Source organism: Acytostelium subglobosum (assembly GCF_000787575.1).
Source record: "Acytostelium subglobosum LB1 DNA, scaffold: scaffold2, whole genome shotgun sequence".
NCBI classification, from domain to species: domain Eukaryota; phylum Evosea; class Eumycetozoa; order Acytosteliales; family Acytosteliaceae; genus Acytostelium; species Acytostelium subglobosum.
Window position 1 is genome coordinate 1,432,607 of NW_012236530.1, and position 14,465 is coordinate 1,447,071.

Consider the following 14,465-nt stretch of genomic DNA (forward strand, 5'->3'; position numbering starts at 1 on the left):
AGTGAGAAAGAATGGTGTTTGAGCGAGGGCAAGGGCCAGGGCAAGGGTTTGAGGTTTGATAAACTTCACAAAGTAGACGACATGATTGAGCCATTAATTTGTGTAACAATTATATAATCACTGTGTATAATGAAGATATTCGAATATCTATCATCGTTGTCATCAACTGATCTCGAAGAGTTATACAGTGATTCATTTACTTGTCAAGCTATTCTAAGGTATGAAGTGAAGTGATAAAGAGACGTTGATTGATTGACAATGTACTCATTCAATGTATGTTGAATATATATAAATATATATAGGTCACTACCTCCAAGATGTAAACAATATATACTTAGATTGCTGATGGTTGATTCGGCACCGAATGCTTCGATGGGACAGTGGAGTTCACAGTCTTCAATGCAGTCGCATTATGAGGCGATCAGTAGATTGGTCGAACTAAAGATACTCATCAAACAGAATGAACAGATAGTTCATCTAAACAGACGATTCCAAGATAACATCAGACGTTCAATGGCCGACATGAAGAATGTTGTATTGAATGCAAGCAAGTCTACCGATGCAAAGACAAACATGTCTGTTGAGGATCTTGACAAATACTCAAAGGAGCAATGGGAGAAGGTGCTGTACTTCCTGTCAGAAGACAATAGCTCCGCCACAACAGACCTGATATCTGAGTTACTAGTGTCCTCCAACTTGACTAAAGTGTAAGTACCTGACATGGCCACTACTCATTCATTCATCTCTAACCTCATGTCTCTCACTCAGTGTCAATGGAGAGATATCAATCACAAGCGAGGGATTCAAGTTCCTGCTCAAAGACGTCTACACTCAGATATGGACGCTAATCATTGTATATTTAGACACACTCAATGTAGGTTATGGACTATGGACTGGTCGTTAGTGGACGGACAACAACATCTAACCCAACCAACACCATACCTTTACATTGTAGTCAAGAGGAAAGTCGAGGAAAGAGGCATTGACATTCCTATTCAAACTCAGTTTCCTGACATTGGGCAAGGGATACCATGTTGGTGAACTGACTAAAGATCAAATCAACCTGTTGATGGACCTGAAGCAGTTTGGTTTGGTCTTCATCAGATCAGTATGTTCTCCATGTCTCGCTGGCTCACTCAACCAATCACTCACTAACCTGATCCAATCAATGTAGGAGCGATCAGATATATTCTATCCGACAAGATTGGTTATATCACTGACAACTGGAAAGACTGTAACGGTGATGAATGATGTATCACAACAAGAGTTGACAATCAGTCAGAAGGAGATGGGTTACATCATTCTAGAGACGAACTTTAGAGTGTACGCCTATACCACCTCATCACTTCAAATCTCACTGCTCAGTCTCTTTGTAAAGATGCTCTATCGTCTGCCCAACCTATCAGTTGGTATCCTAACACGTGAGAGTATACGTACTGCACTCCTACATGGTATCACTGCTGATCAGGTATGTTTGTCCGCCCCTGGGACGACATGAACAACACTCATCAACTAACTCAATCAATCAGATCATCGAGTTCATCAGACAGAATGGACATCCAAACATGTTGAAGAATGGATATCCAGAGATTGTGTTTGAACAGATCAAGATATGGGAGGACGAGAGAAACAGAATATCATATCGCAAGGCTGTGATGTTTGATTCATTCCCAACATTGGAGTCATTCAATCATACACTGAACTATGCTCGAGACAACAACTACTTCATGTGGTCCAATCACGAGAGCCGCATGTTGGTGGCCAGCGACGATGGATTGGACAACATCAAGAACTTCATTCGACAGAACTTTGCTTAAGATTAATGGATGGATCACTTGGATGTGGATCGATGTGATTGTTTATAATACAACTCCATTCAATCAATCATGATCATGTTGATGACGATGATGATTGGACAAAGCCAAGTTTGGTTAATACATTCTCGAGCATCTTGCCACGACGTTGGTTGTGACGACGCTTGAGTCGCATGATTGAATAGACGGTGGGATCAGTCCTGGAGCGCCAGGTACATGCAGCAACCTTTCGTTTGTCGTCAATGAATCGAAGCTCGCCGTTGAAGGGCGCCGACAGACACTGGCAGTAGATACGGTAGGTCTTGATGTTGGAATGATACTGCGACAGCTTCTCAAAGTATCGCCGCGAGAATGGTATGCCGCTGATGATCACCAGCTTCATTAGCTTGTCGGGAAGATCGAGTATCACTCGTCCTTTATAGTCGTGAGCGACAAGGGTCTGAAGGTTGGGCGGGAGGACCACGTTCTTGGGCGGCTGGTCAAAGCTTAGGCCCAGCGTGAGCTCAGTGAGAGAGGAGGGGAGGGTGTTGGCGGGCAGTGGCTGATTGAAGTATGTGCCAAATGTGAGGATAGTGAGCGCATTGCCGAGTGTACCCTCGCTCAGCTCCCTGTTGTAGTATTCACCAAAAGTCAGCTCGACAATGGACGAGGGGAGGGTTCCCGGCAGCAACAAGGTGTTGTAAGAGTCGCCAAAGGTTAGTTTGGTGAGGGACTCAGGAAGCCCGACTGGGACGAACTGGTTAAAGTCGCGGCCAAAGGTGAGTGTGACGAGGCCAGGCGGGAAGGTGTCGCTGAATAGGTAGTGATTGTAACGATCCCCAAACTTCAAGTGCTTGAGCCCCAGCGGCAGGACTCCTTGTGTGAGCTCGCGGTTGTACATGTTTCCAAAGCAGAGTCGTGTGAGTGAGGGTGGCAAAGAGTCCGGGAGTAGATGTCGATTGAAGTTGTGGCCAAAGAACAGCTCGAGTAGGGTTGGTGGCAGGGTATTGGGCACGATGACATGGTCAAATGACGCTCCCAAGATGAGAGTTTGGAGTAGACGTGGCAGAGAGTGAGAGTGGATGGGCTGATTGAAGTACCAACCAAAGGTCAAGCTTCGTATAGTTGTGTATGTTCGCAGTTGAGTCGTGAACTTGTTATAGCTCTCACAGTAGACCAAGTTCGTCAGAGTGAGTGGGAGGGCGCGGTCGCAGCTCGTGGTCAGATTGGTGAGGGATGATGGGAATGCCTCGGGCTGGATGACCTGCTCGAATCGTTCGCCCAGCTTCAGACTGGTGAGTCCGGGCGGCAGTGTGTCCAACCCGAATGGTTGATCAAAGTTATGATCAAAGACCAGGCTTGTGATTGAAGGGGGCAAGCATCCTGGAATGAGCTGTTGATTGAACGCTGCGCCAAACGTGAGGCTGGTGAGCGATTGAGGCAGGACGTCCAATCCAATTGGTTGATTGAATAGACGCCCAAAGGTGAGCTCTGTCAGGTGCTCTGGGAGCGCACCGGGCATGATCTGTTGATTGAAGTAACTTCCAAACTTCAAATGAGTGATGGACGATGGGAGTGATGCACCCGAGTCATCCGACGGCCAATCTACCAATGTTATCGTTGTCAACAATGTGTCATCAACATCCTTATTCTTCTCAGATGGGTCTAATGTGTATGTTGAAGCTATGCCAACTAGAGTAGGTGATGAAGATGTAGGAGATGACGATGTTGATGTTGATGTTGTTGACGATGTAGATGTTGGTGGAGGAGGATGAGCAGTTGATCGAGGTGGAGGTGGCAATGGGGCGAAGGATGACTTTCCAACGTAGTTGTACAGACGTTTGGATGTCATGGCCAAACACATCAAGTCAATATCGTAGTGTACATAATCAACAATCGTCTTTAGTATTACATTGGATAGACTATCCATTCTCTATTGGTGATGATACTGAGGGTCCTTGGGTTTGTGTGTCTATGATAGAGGAATGGGAAGGAAAGGGAGGTAGATTCAATCAACCTTCCAATCACATTATTATTCAATATATATATATATATATATAAAAGTGTTTGATTGTTTCGATGGATGGTTGGAACAATGTTATTTAAGATAAGGTCAAAAGTTGATCTAAAATTGGAACGTGAACTGGTGAGGAAGCAATCAATCAAACCACAAAATTGATGGAAATTCATTCATTGAATGGGAGAGAAGTGTGTATCTCATTTTGTTGAAGTTCACAAACACTTATAAGTAATGAAAGGTAGAGTATGCAAACTCAAGTGTTAGGATGCGGGATCTCTTTCATTGATATATATATACATATCTAAGTAAATACGTAATAGATGTTAGTATTTAAGTCACACACACACATTCACACACTTTAATGATGGCGACACTCTCTACCTCTCATTCACACTAACACCGAGTCAGGACAGTTGAGTTGGGTAATTAATGTGATTAAGTATGGGACCATGTGTGTGGTAGCATATGGGACAAGGCTGCCCAATGTTCAGGGTAGAGGTTGCCCCTTTGACTATATTATTTGTAACCACTACCAAATGTAGTATATTTTTATATTCAACCTTCCAGACTATTGAAGTCAGTCTGGATTGCATTCTACATTTAGAAAAGTAGATGGAGTTTGATAGCGAGTGATCCATGCGCCATCTTTGACAAACTGTTCAAAGAGAATTGAGGAGAAATTATTTTACAATATTTATATTATGTATTGTGAATTATAAATAGGATAATATTGTAGAGATATCATTTATTTATAATTATTTATTGAATCATCATGGTAAATACTTCTAAAAAAATTATTAAGAGAGCAAAAGTTGGAGGCGTATCCAATCAATCATCCTTGGACACTGGAATATCCAAAGAAATAATTTCAACAAGAAAAATCAGAGAGTTTGCCAGATCTGTTTGAAAGACGATACAATGAATATCTCAACAAGCATCAGAAGGACATTAGATATACCAAATTTCTTAAACCAGATGAATATCGTCTAAATCTCACATGTAGGATGTTGAAAGATTTGCAGGATGTGGAATGTTGCAATCTCTGGACTCAGCGATCAATCCACGTACATTCGATAAGCTCTGTGACAGTCGATACTACGATGTTTGCGAGAGTTGGTTCGACAAGACATTCACTGATCCAGAGGAGCGAGCTCTCTTGGACAACGCTAGATTGATACAAGACATGATGCAACTCTCCATCTGTTTCTGGGACCTTAGTCCTATGACCGACCAACAAATCATCTCTGTGTTTGCCGACCTTTTGTTGGTGTTCATCGTTGACGACTGGTACAAAACACTTACAGAGTTCACAATCAACGCCATCATGGACAATGCCTACGAGGACCGAGAGGGTCTGACACTGGCGGAGCGTCTGACCCTCAAGTTGCTGCGAGAGATACGCAGCCACAGTGTCGAAGAGACGTTTGGTTACTCTCGTAGCTATTTCCTAGAGTGGCTGCATATGTCAAAGTTCGAAGAGATGTTATGCAAGTTGCCCAAGAACTGTCCAGACGTATACTACCGTGGTCGCACATCATGGGCTGGTGCCAGCACCATCTATATTACAGCCTTCACGTCTCCACAGATCAAGGCGTGGGTCGACGCACTTAAGTGCCATCCCGAGTTCTCAGACATGATCATGCATTTAGGGGCGTTCATCGGTGTGTGGAACGACATGTTCTCGAGGAAGAAGGAGATGAATGAGAAGATAAACATCAACGTGTACGCAGTTGTGGACAATGAGGAGTACATCTACAACTACTGTCTGTCGCGTCTCAAACAGATGGCACAGTGTGCCAAGTGTCTTGACAACTCCATGCCTGGTGTACAGCGTCTCAGTGACTGTCTGATGGGTATCATTGTCTGGTACACAACATGTATACGTTACACATGGATTCCTCTCGACTTGACTGTTGGAGGAGTTGCAAATAAATGACCTGTCATTCATTCTGTCATTAATTATATGTGTGTATGTTTGTGAATGAATGAATGACTGATCACAATAATGATCAAAAGTGTGTGAGCGATCATTTATTTGTGATGTTCACCCACATCACATCAATTCTACTATTTGTGTGAGCTTGGAAAGACCTTGATTAGCCTTCTAACTCACTCGTTTGGTGTTATCGGCATCAAGTTATAACTACGTTTGTTTTGGATTAGACACATATATGGTCAGGAATGAGCAACAAGGTATTCCTTTGGTATAATTCAGACTTCCGACCTTTACAAGTTTGTCTTGTCATTGGATTTGAGCGAGTTGATATGTTCAGTGTTTATTCTGAGCCTACCATGAATCTATTTATAACCTTTTGGTGATTGGGCCTCTCTCGTATGCAGGTCCCAACAAACACACTTTGTGGAAACGACACACGATTGTTCGGGCGGCAACTGGGGACTATGGTGGGGAGGGCACATGAGGTCTCGAGGACTAGTCAAATGCACTGAGCAGACATGTAGAAAATGATTCTTGTTCTTGTGAACTTAGATTGGCGATATTGGGTAGTATTTCTCGTTTAGAATCTATCTATCCTATTTCGTTGTTTGGTACCCTCAGGTGACTAACACTGACCTTTGCTAATCTATCGATGGAAGATTGGAGGCCTCATTGATCAGTGAAGAAGAACAGTGTTGAACAACACTACACTACACAACAACAAAATCTTATCGTTTATGATACTCAAGTAAAGTCGCAGTAATGGGTTTAACATACTACACTACATACCTTGGGAATATATTTAAATGATTCCTCTGGATGACATTGATCAGTCAGTATACTTCGTAAAGAAAGATATATAATAATAAGATAAAGAGATAGAAAGAGATTTAAAATGGTAGTAACAACAGTAATGCCCAACATCAATATTGGTACCAAAGTGCCAGACACTCTTACTAAGGTACAAGGTGTCAAAACTACTACTTCTGAGTCGCCAGTGGACTTGGTCGCCCTGTTCCAGGACAGGTACAACCAATTCTTGGACACCAAACATGCCGACAAGAGATTCAATCAGTTCCTGGCACGTGATGAGCAACGTCTGAAGATCACTCTCCGTCTGCTGCGCGACATGCAGGAGATTGATTGCTGTCTCTGGACTCCACACTCAATCAATAGGACCTTTGACCAGATGGCCGACAGCCGCTACTACGACGTGTGTCTCAACTGGTTCGACGAAGTGTTTGACCGTGAAGAGCGCGCCCTGATGGACAATGTTCATATGATGCACGACATGATCCAGCTGTCGATTGGCTTCTGGGACGTCAGCTCGCTTACCGACTCCCAAATCATCTCTATATTTGCCGACCTGTTGTTGGTATTTGTCGTCGACGACTACCATGAGCAGTTGACCGCCTTCACCATCAAGGTCATCCGTAGCAACCAGTACGAGCAGACTGACGCCAACACAGTGCCCGAGCGTGTTACCCTCAAGCTGCTGCGAGAGCTGCAGCGCCACAGTGCCAAGGAGACATTCGAATATAGCAAGAGCTACTTCTTTGAGTGGCTGCACATGTCCGAGTTTGAGGAGAGCATCTGCAGGATACCAACCAACAGTGCCGATGTCTACTACCGTGGCCGCACATCATGGGCTGGCGCCTGCACCATCTATGTGACAGCATTCACCACAGAGCAGATCAAGGAATGGGTCGACCACAACATGCGTCATCCAGAGTTCTCGGACATGGTCACACATCAAGGTACCTTCATTGGCATTTTGAACGATGTGTTCTCGAGGAAGAAAGAGATGCACGAGGCCATCAATATGAACGCCTATCGTGTGGTGGACAACGATGAGGACGTCTACAACTATTTGTTGTCTCGTGTCAAGCATTTGGCACGTCTTTGCCAGAGTCTTGATCCAGCCAGTGTTCAACGTTTCAGTGACTGTCTAATGGGTGGCATCGTATGGCACACAATCTGTCTGCGCTACAGCCATCTGTAAGTTTGTTGGAGGCCAGTAACATAATAAATATATAGTACATTAATTAAATTATCCTCCTCCAACCTTAGCGAAGTTCAAGGGAGGGGATATTGGCAGACATCCCTTGCAAGGGAAGGTATCGACTACACTCTAGGAGGGTGAGTTGATTACACAATGCATCCATCCGTTCATTCATCCATCTCTCAACCATACATCATCATCGACATCATCAAACTTAAGATCTTACACTATCGTCAATCATTGAATTGATTACTAGTCGCCGGACGGTGACGAAGACGTCAGACGAGTTAATAAATGTGTTTGTTCGATAGTAAAATTAATTATCCATATGGACTGTTCTGTATGCTCTCTCTATCTCTTTCTATCACTCTATCTGTATCTGTTCGATAAGGGTAGTTTGAACAACAAAATGAATGAATAAAGTAAAGTCATGAGTGAGTAGTAATGTTGGCAACATAAACATCATGTCAACACACACCACACTTCCAACAACTACTACATCAACACACCTATCTACTCTACTCTGTCACTCACTCATTTATTAATGTTATGAGGTATGCGGGATAGTACTAGCAACCCACAATCCAAAGAGAGGTTTGGTCTCAATCAACATCAACAACAACAACTACCTCATGATGATGATGTTGTTGATTATGGGCATTCAGTCCACAGCAAAGAGTACACACACTTGTTCATTCATGCTCCATTAGTTGACTGGTGATGAGTGCTACTGCTAACCCACTCTAATGATTGATAGATAGATACTACTGTTGCTGCTGATGCTGGCGATATGTAGTGGCAAGTGGACAGGGGGCATCGTGTCCACACGCACAAACACCAACACACACTCTCATGAACCATCCTACTTCTCGTACTCCTGCTACCTTACCCTCTGCCTGAACAATGTGCCTGCCAGCCAACCATTCAGCCAGCCTGCCAGTCTGTCAGTCAGTCAATCAGTTAGTCAGTCTGGGAATATCAAGATACATAGGAGTCAGAGTGACTGTTATCTTGTTTAGACTAGTCAATCTAGCAAGAGAAGAAGAGATTACTTATCATTTCACAAGAGGATGGAGGTCGACTTGCCAATACAGTTGGTCTTGGATCATCACCAACAACAGCAACAGCAAGAGCTACAACAAGAACTACAGCAAGAACCAGAACAACAACTGTGCAGCGAGGACTATCCAAGCTCAGCATCGGCATTGAACGATGATGAATCATCTACAATACTATCAATGACATCATTGTTGTCCTCTTCATCATCCTCATCATCGTCAATGAGTACGACCACATCAACAATGACTACAACAATGGACTCGTTGGACAATGACGATGACCTTTCCACATCATCTGGCGAAGATGACTTTAGCGACTCGGAATCATGTACAAACGAAGTGGATGTGTTTGATGCCGGCGAACCTGGCGTCCAAGCATCAATGGATCCACAGCCACAACAAGAGGTTGAGGTACAATCAATGACCGAGGAGGTCCCATTGACTTCAACATTGGTCACAACATCACTGGATGACCAGACAATGACCATGGAGGACGTTTCCCCACTGGAGGAGACCCCCGTGGCAACAGCAGATGCAACAACTACAACAACTGTCCCCGATAATAATAATAATGACGAACAAGAGGAAGAGGATGTTGAGGCTGAAGATGAAAAGGAGGAGGACGAGATGTCTGTTGTGGATCTCTCTGGTGATGATAGACAGGCATCAGTGTCAGAGACAATGTCAACTGATGAGGAGTTGGAGTTTGCTAGACAATCACTCGCACAAGCCAAGGCCACTATAGCCTCTCTCATCGAACAAATATCAGACTACCAATCAATGGTGGAGGATGAGAAGGAGCGCGAGAAGGAACAGTTCATCCAACAGATTGATGAGGTAAGGCATGCTTGGAATTATTCCAACCAATCAATCAATCAATCACTAACTCCCTATCACATACTCATACATAGATGTCCAGCGAGTTGGACGAGCTGAAGAAGGAGAAGAATACATTGGCCAAGTCTAATATCAAGAACTTGGAGACATTGATGCATGAGATGGACTTGATCGAGGAGACGAATACTGGTCTGAGACATATGATTGAGTTGGAGAGAGAACGATTCCATCAATCAGAGGATGCGAACAAACAGTTGAGATTAGAGGTGGAGAAGCTTAAACGACATCATCTTCCTCCCCCGCCGCCAGCACCTGACGCGCCACTCGTCCTCAAGCCACGCACCCAACAGGCCAAGTTCGCATTGGAGTTGGTCATGGTCGATGGTGCCGTGTCCAACATCTGTCTGCTGCCCTACCGCGAAGATGCGCCCGATCAGGCCAGTCTGGTGGAGGAGCGCAATGAGTTGCTCAAGAAGCTGCTGCTAGAGAAGGAGAGTCATGGCAAGACACTTTTACAACTCAAGGAGGAAAAGCTCAAGTCCGAGTCCAACAAGATGTCTTCCGAGGAGGTGGCCAAGCGAATGAAGGAGTTGTCCAAGGCACACAGCTCCACGCTCAGGCAGCTGGAAGAGGAAAAGGAGATCAATCAAAAGAGCACAGACATCATATCAGAGTTGAGACAACACATCTCAAGAGTAAGCATCGTAACGTTGATCGATCATCACGTCCAACCACTGACACCACCCATTCCCCACCGCAGCCCCCACTCGCTCCAAGGCTTCACCGAACATTGTCAACATACACAACGATCAGAACTGGCGATATAAGCTTCATTAGTGCACCATCTGGCACTACTAACCTGGATAGACGCTCCAACTCTGTTTGTGGCCCACCTCCAAACCTGTCCACAAACCAAACACATCTCAGTCTACGACTTTATAACACTGCGGACTTGAAGGCAGGCTTCTCCGATAGCATCTACAACATGAACTCACCGTCTACATTGGAGCGATGTCACTTCTCACCAATGGCCTCATCCTGGTCCAACACATCCACCCTCACTGCAATGAACACATCGCCACAACTTGGAGGATCCGAAGAGAACTTGAGTAGCCTGGCCGACGGCGCCACCTCATCGTCCTCCCCATGTCTCCATGGTATTGACCATGAGGACCTGCACCCGCTGGCAGCCAGACACATGAAGAGATGCTGTGGCGCATCCCTGGACCTACCCTCATCAGGCTCAGGCTCGCTCAGGTCGCGAAAGGCACAGATGGAGGTATCCAACGAGAGTATGATCAGTTGGCTCAGTATTGACCCCACACCAGCACCAATCCAATGCATGGTAGAGGTAGGCAGCCAGGTGTGGGTGGGCTGCAGCGATGGCTCGATCAGGGTCATGGACAAGGACTCCCAAAAGACAATTGTCACACGACCAGGCCACACCCCACATGGCATCTACTCATTGGTAGTATCAGGCAAGACCGTGTGGAGCTCAAGTCGTGACTCAAAGATCAAGGTGTGGAGCGTGAAGAGTGGCAAGCTGCTCAAGGAGCTAGACGGACATTCGGGCCACGTGACCTCGTTGCTGGTGGTCGGCAGCACGGTCTGGAGTATCTGTGCCGACATGGCCATCCGTGTGTGGTCCTCGTCATCATATAAGTGCATCAAGAAGATCGAGACAAAGAGCTACCTGGTCAGCATGACCAAGGTTGGTAATCAGATTTGGATTGGCACAGAGAGCTCAATTTTGCGATGGGACGCCACAACATACCAGATCATCGACATACTGCACGGCCACAAGAAGATGGTGCACTGCATGATCAATGTGGGCCACAGTGTCTGGTCGTGCTCCAGTGACAACCTGATCTGCTTATGGGATCCGAGCTCAGGACGACTGCTCAAACGCCTGACAGACCACAAGTCGAGAGTGTTCTCATTGTTGCAAGTCAACAATAATGTGTGGTCCTGTGCATGGGACAGGACAATCAAGATACATAGCGCGGATGGACATCACTTGGTCAAGGAGATTGAGCCAGTACATCGCGATGCACTTTCCTGTCTGACATTGATCCGTCACAGCAGCTCATCACAGCCACAGGTATGGTCTGGATCCTGGGATCATACCATTATCGTCTGGAAATCATCCATTGAGTCTCCAAACCCTGCACCAACAGCCTGCGCGCCAGACACTTTGTGTGCGCCAGATGTTGGATCTGGCCCTGCGATCCCCTTGCCAGTGCCAACTATCCCCGAGCAACAAGAAGTAGTCGTCCCCACTACTAATGGTGGTAGATCACGCAAGAACTCTGTGATCACCAAGCCTGACCTCAAGATCAAACGATTCTCCCTGTTCTTCTCGTCCAAGAATGATCTGTCGTCAAAGAATGACCTGGGGTCATTGTTGTCCAATGCGCCACAGCCTCCAACTACAACCCCGTCACTCAACAACAACAGTAGCTCTGCCCTGCCCAATCCATCATCACCCAGAGGTCATTTCCTCTCGATGATCTCTCCAAGGTCAATGACTGCATCACTCGCGGCAATGTCACCATCCAACCCATCGCCACTTGCCAAGTCCATGGGAGCACTAGACAACCTCGAGCCAATTGAGCAATCACCCTCACTCCTGCCCAACCACGAGCTTGTCAAGACACATCAAACTCACTCAGTTACATGCAGTGCATGTCAAAAGTATGTGCTTACTCCATATTGTTTGATCAATCATCATTCTAACATCATTCAATCAATCACAATAATGTAGCAAGATACCTGGAAGCATATTGAAGAAGCAATCATACCATTGCAAGAAGTGCCTGTCCAACTTCCACTTTGAATGCATTGACAGAGCTCATTCGATGGCATGCAAGTCCTCCTCATTCTGATCCATCATACCATTCAATCAATTAAAAACCTATGTATTATATTATGTACTCTCGAACAACCCAATCAATCAATCAATTAATTTTCCAGACAAACTGGAAAACAACACAAATTATAAATTATATGTATAAGTATATATATATATTTATTCACATTGATTAAAAGGATTACCTTTTAGTCAAGAGAGTATGTTGGTCGGAGGTCAAAGTCCTTGCCACCGATGGGAGCACCCATTCTAAAGTTGAAGTTGTAGTACTCGCTAGCGGCATAGCTGTACAGACCGCCACCAAGGGTAGTCGACATGATGGCAGGAGTAGGACAGTCCTCATCGATGTTGTCGGCCCAGATGTCTTCGACCTGGACGTTGGACAACTTCATTCCGTATGATGGGCTGATTTCCAGAGGCATGGTTTCCTTGATTGAACTTTGCATTGTACTTTGAAAGTTGATGTTGAATCCGATCACAATGAATGATTGGTGATATATTAGATGTTTGGTATTTTGTTGGGGCGTAGTAGTTGAATTAATTCGAATTGTTTGTTGGATCTTTGTTTGATGCGTGGATGGATGGATGGGGAGGTCGGTAGGTAGGTGTATCGGTCAGAATGTTCGTGCTTCGGATTGAGGAGTGAGTTTAATTCGTTCGTTGTAACTCTGGTGGATCAAGGTAATTGATGAAAAGGTTGGATTGTTGTTGGATGGTGTAATCTTTAAAAATTTTAGTAATGAGGTATGAAGGAGTAGATTAGTTAAAAGGAGTGTTCATTCATTCAGATGAGTTGACCGGAAGTGACCAGGTCAGAAGGTTCCAACAACGCGACTTGGTTTGGGTGTGATGTGGCGAGAGTGGAGAGTTGCTATACAGTAGTTGTAATGTATAAATCGATGTAAAGTATCAAACATAACCAAATAAATATTCTCTAGCGTGGACATATACATATGACATGTACAATCGCAATTACAACAATGAAAGAGTGTGGTGGGTGTCATCACACACTTGTCAATTACAAATCGGAATCATGAGATATGTAATGGTTGTGTGTGAAAGAGTGAGTGACAGAGTGAGTGAGTGTCAATGTTTGATTAGGATGAAGGATGTCAGCCACTCGAAGAAGGACTTTCATTGTTCATTCAATCATTCAAAGTTGGAAATTATATTGTCATTTTGGAATACCAAATGAATTTCTGTAGCAAGATGACAAGTACAATCATGATTATTGGGGGTTTGTGAGATCTATTCAATAAAAATTGGATTTGTCTAATTACCTTTTTGAGTAAATATTTGAAGGATATTACTTGTCTTGGAAAGATAATAAAAAAGTTGTTGATTAGTTATATAAATAATGGAGATATTGGTCGTAGTAAGTCGAATTGATTGACTGATTGATGGATTTTGTAATTATTATTAGATGATATATGATGTTATGTTGGCGATGATGATGATGCGAAAGATAGAGTGTAAAAATATGCGTTGGCGTTTGGATGTTTATCGTTCTTCGTCGTCTTTTGGACAAGGTGTGTAATGTAATGTAGAGAGTTATAAATAATATTGTATTTATAATATGTTGTGTTGTTGTAATATTGGAGTCAAGAGATAGATTGTTTGATTGTTGTTTGATTGATTGATTGATGGATGTGAAATTATATTTATAAGAGAGCTGTGTCCCTTATATAATATACTTCATCGTGTTTAGTACATGTATGTGTTTGTGTGTGTTAAAGTGTGAAGTAGTGATTGATCAATCACACCTACCCACACCCACACCAATCACACACACACACACACACTTAACAATATATACTTGATCAGTCATACTTAAACACATAATAGAGTCATTAGAATGATGGAGTGATGGCAACAACAGGCATCACCATCACAATTCTGAACCGAGCTATCAGACTCTGAAATGTCCTTTCAAGTGGGTCCAACCACATT

The 14,465-nt window shown here is 44.2% G+C and overlaps 7 protein-coding genes across 7 annotated transcripts; 4 read left to right on the forward strand and 3 right to left on the reverse strand.

Annotated features, from left to right (window-relative positions):
- Positions 1–345: 345 nt before the first annotated feature.
- Positions 346–1,817, forward strand: SAMD00019534_013470 (hypothetical protein; the record flags this gene model as incomplete). Its single annotated transcript, XM_012903314.1, has 5 exons — positions 346–707; positions 769–874; positions 956–1,108; positions 1,175–1,468; positions 1,530–1,817. 5 exons carry the CDS (start codon positions 346–348, stop codon positions 1,815–1,817), a joined length of 1,203 nt encoding a protein of 400 aa, XP_012758768.1.
- A 76-nt stretch (positions 1,818–1,893) lies between these two features.
- SAMD00019534_013480 (hypothetical protein) lies at positions 1,894–3,723 on the reverse strand (the record flags this gene model as incomplete). The annotated part of the gene is made up of 1 exon (XM_012903315.1): positions 1,894–3,723. A coding segment is annotated over one exon (1,830 nt), but the record flags the coding sequence as incomplete, so codon positions are not given.
- A 1,120-nt stretch (positions 3,724–4,843) lies between these two features.
- Positions 4,844–5,749, forward strand: SAMD00019534_013490 (hypothetical protein; the record flags this gene model as incomplete). Its single annotated transcript, XM_012903316.1, has 1 exon — positions 4,844–5,749. One exon carries the CDS (start codon positions 4,844–4,846, stop codon positions 5,747–5,749), a length of 906 nt encoding a protein of 301 aa, XP_012758770.1.
- An 895-nt stretch (positions 5,750–6,644) lies between these two features.
- On the forward strand, positions 6,645–7,892 carry SAMD00019534_013500 (hypothetical protein; the record flags this gene model as incomplete). The annotated part of the gene is made up of 2 exons (XM_012903317.1): positions 6,645–7,747; positions 7,820–7,892. 2 exons carry the CDS (start codon positions 6,645–6,647, stop codon positions 7,890–7,892), a joined length of 1,176 nt encoding a protein of 391 aa, XP_012758771.1.
- SAMD00019534_013510 (hypothetical protein) lies at positions 7,395–7,640 on the reverse strand (the record flags this gene model as incomplete). Its single annotated transcript, XM_012903318.1, has 1 exon — positions 7,395–7,640. A coding segment is annotated over one exon (246 nt), but the record flags the coding sequence as incomplete, so codon positions are not given.
- A 929-nt stretch (positions 7,893–8,821) lies between the features above and the next one.
- SAMD00019534_013520 (hypothetical protein) lies at positions 8,822–12,531 on the forward strand (the record flags this gene model as incomplete). Its single annotated transcript, XM_012903319.1, has 4 exons — positions 8,822–9,646; positions 9,721–10,341; positions 10,407–12,340; positions 12,411–12,531. The coding sequence occupies 4 exons, from the start codon at positions 8,822–8,824 to the stop codon at positions 12,529–12,531; spliced, it is 3,501 nt and encodes a 1,166-aa protein (XP_012758773.1).
- A 178-nt stretch (positions 12,532–12,709) lies between these two features.
- Positions 12,710–12,967, reverse strand: SAMD00019534_013530 (hypothetical protein; the record flags this gene model as incomplete). Its single annotated transcript, XM_012903320.1, has 1 exon — positions 12,710–12,967. A coding segment is annotated over one exon (258 nt), but the record flags the coding sequence as incomplete, so codon positions are not given.
- Between the last annotated feature and the right edge of the window lie 1,498 nt (positions 12,968–14,465).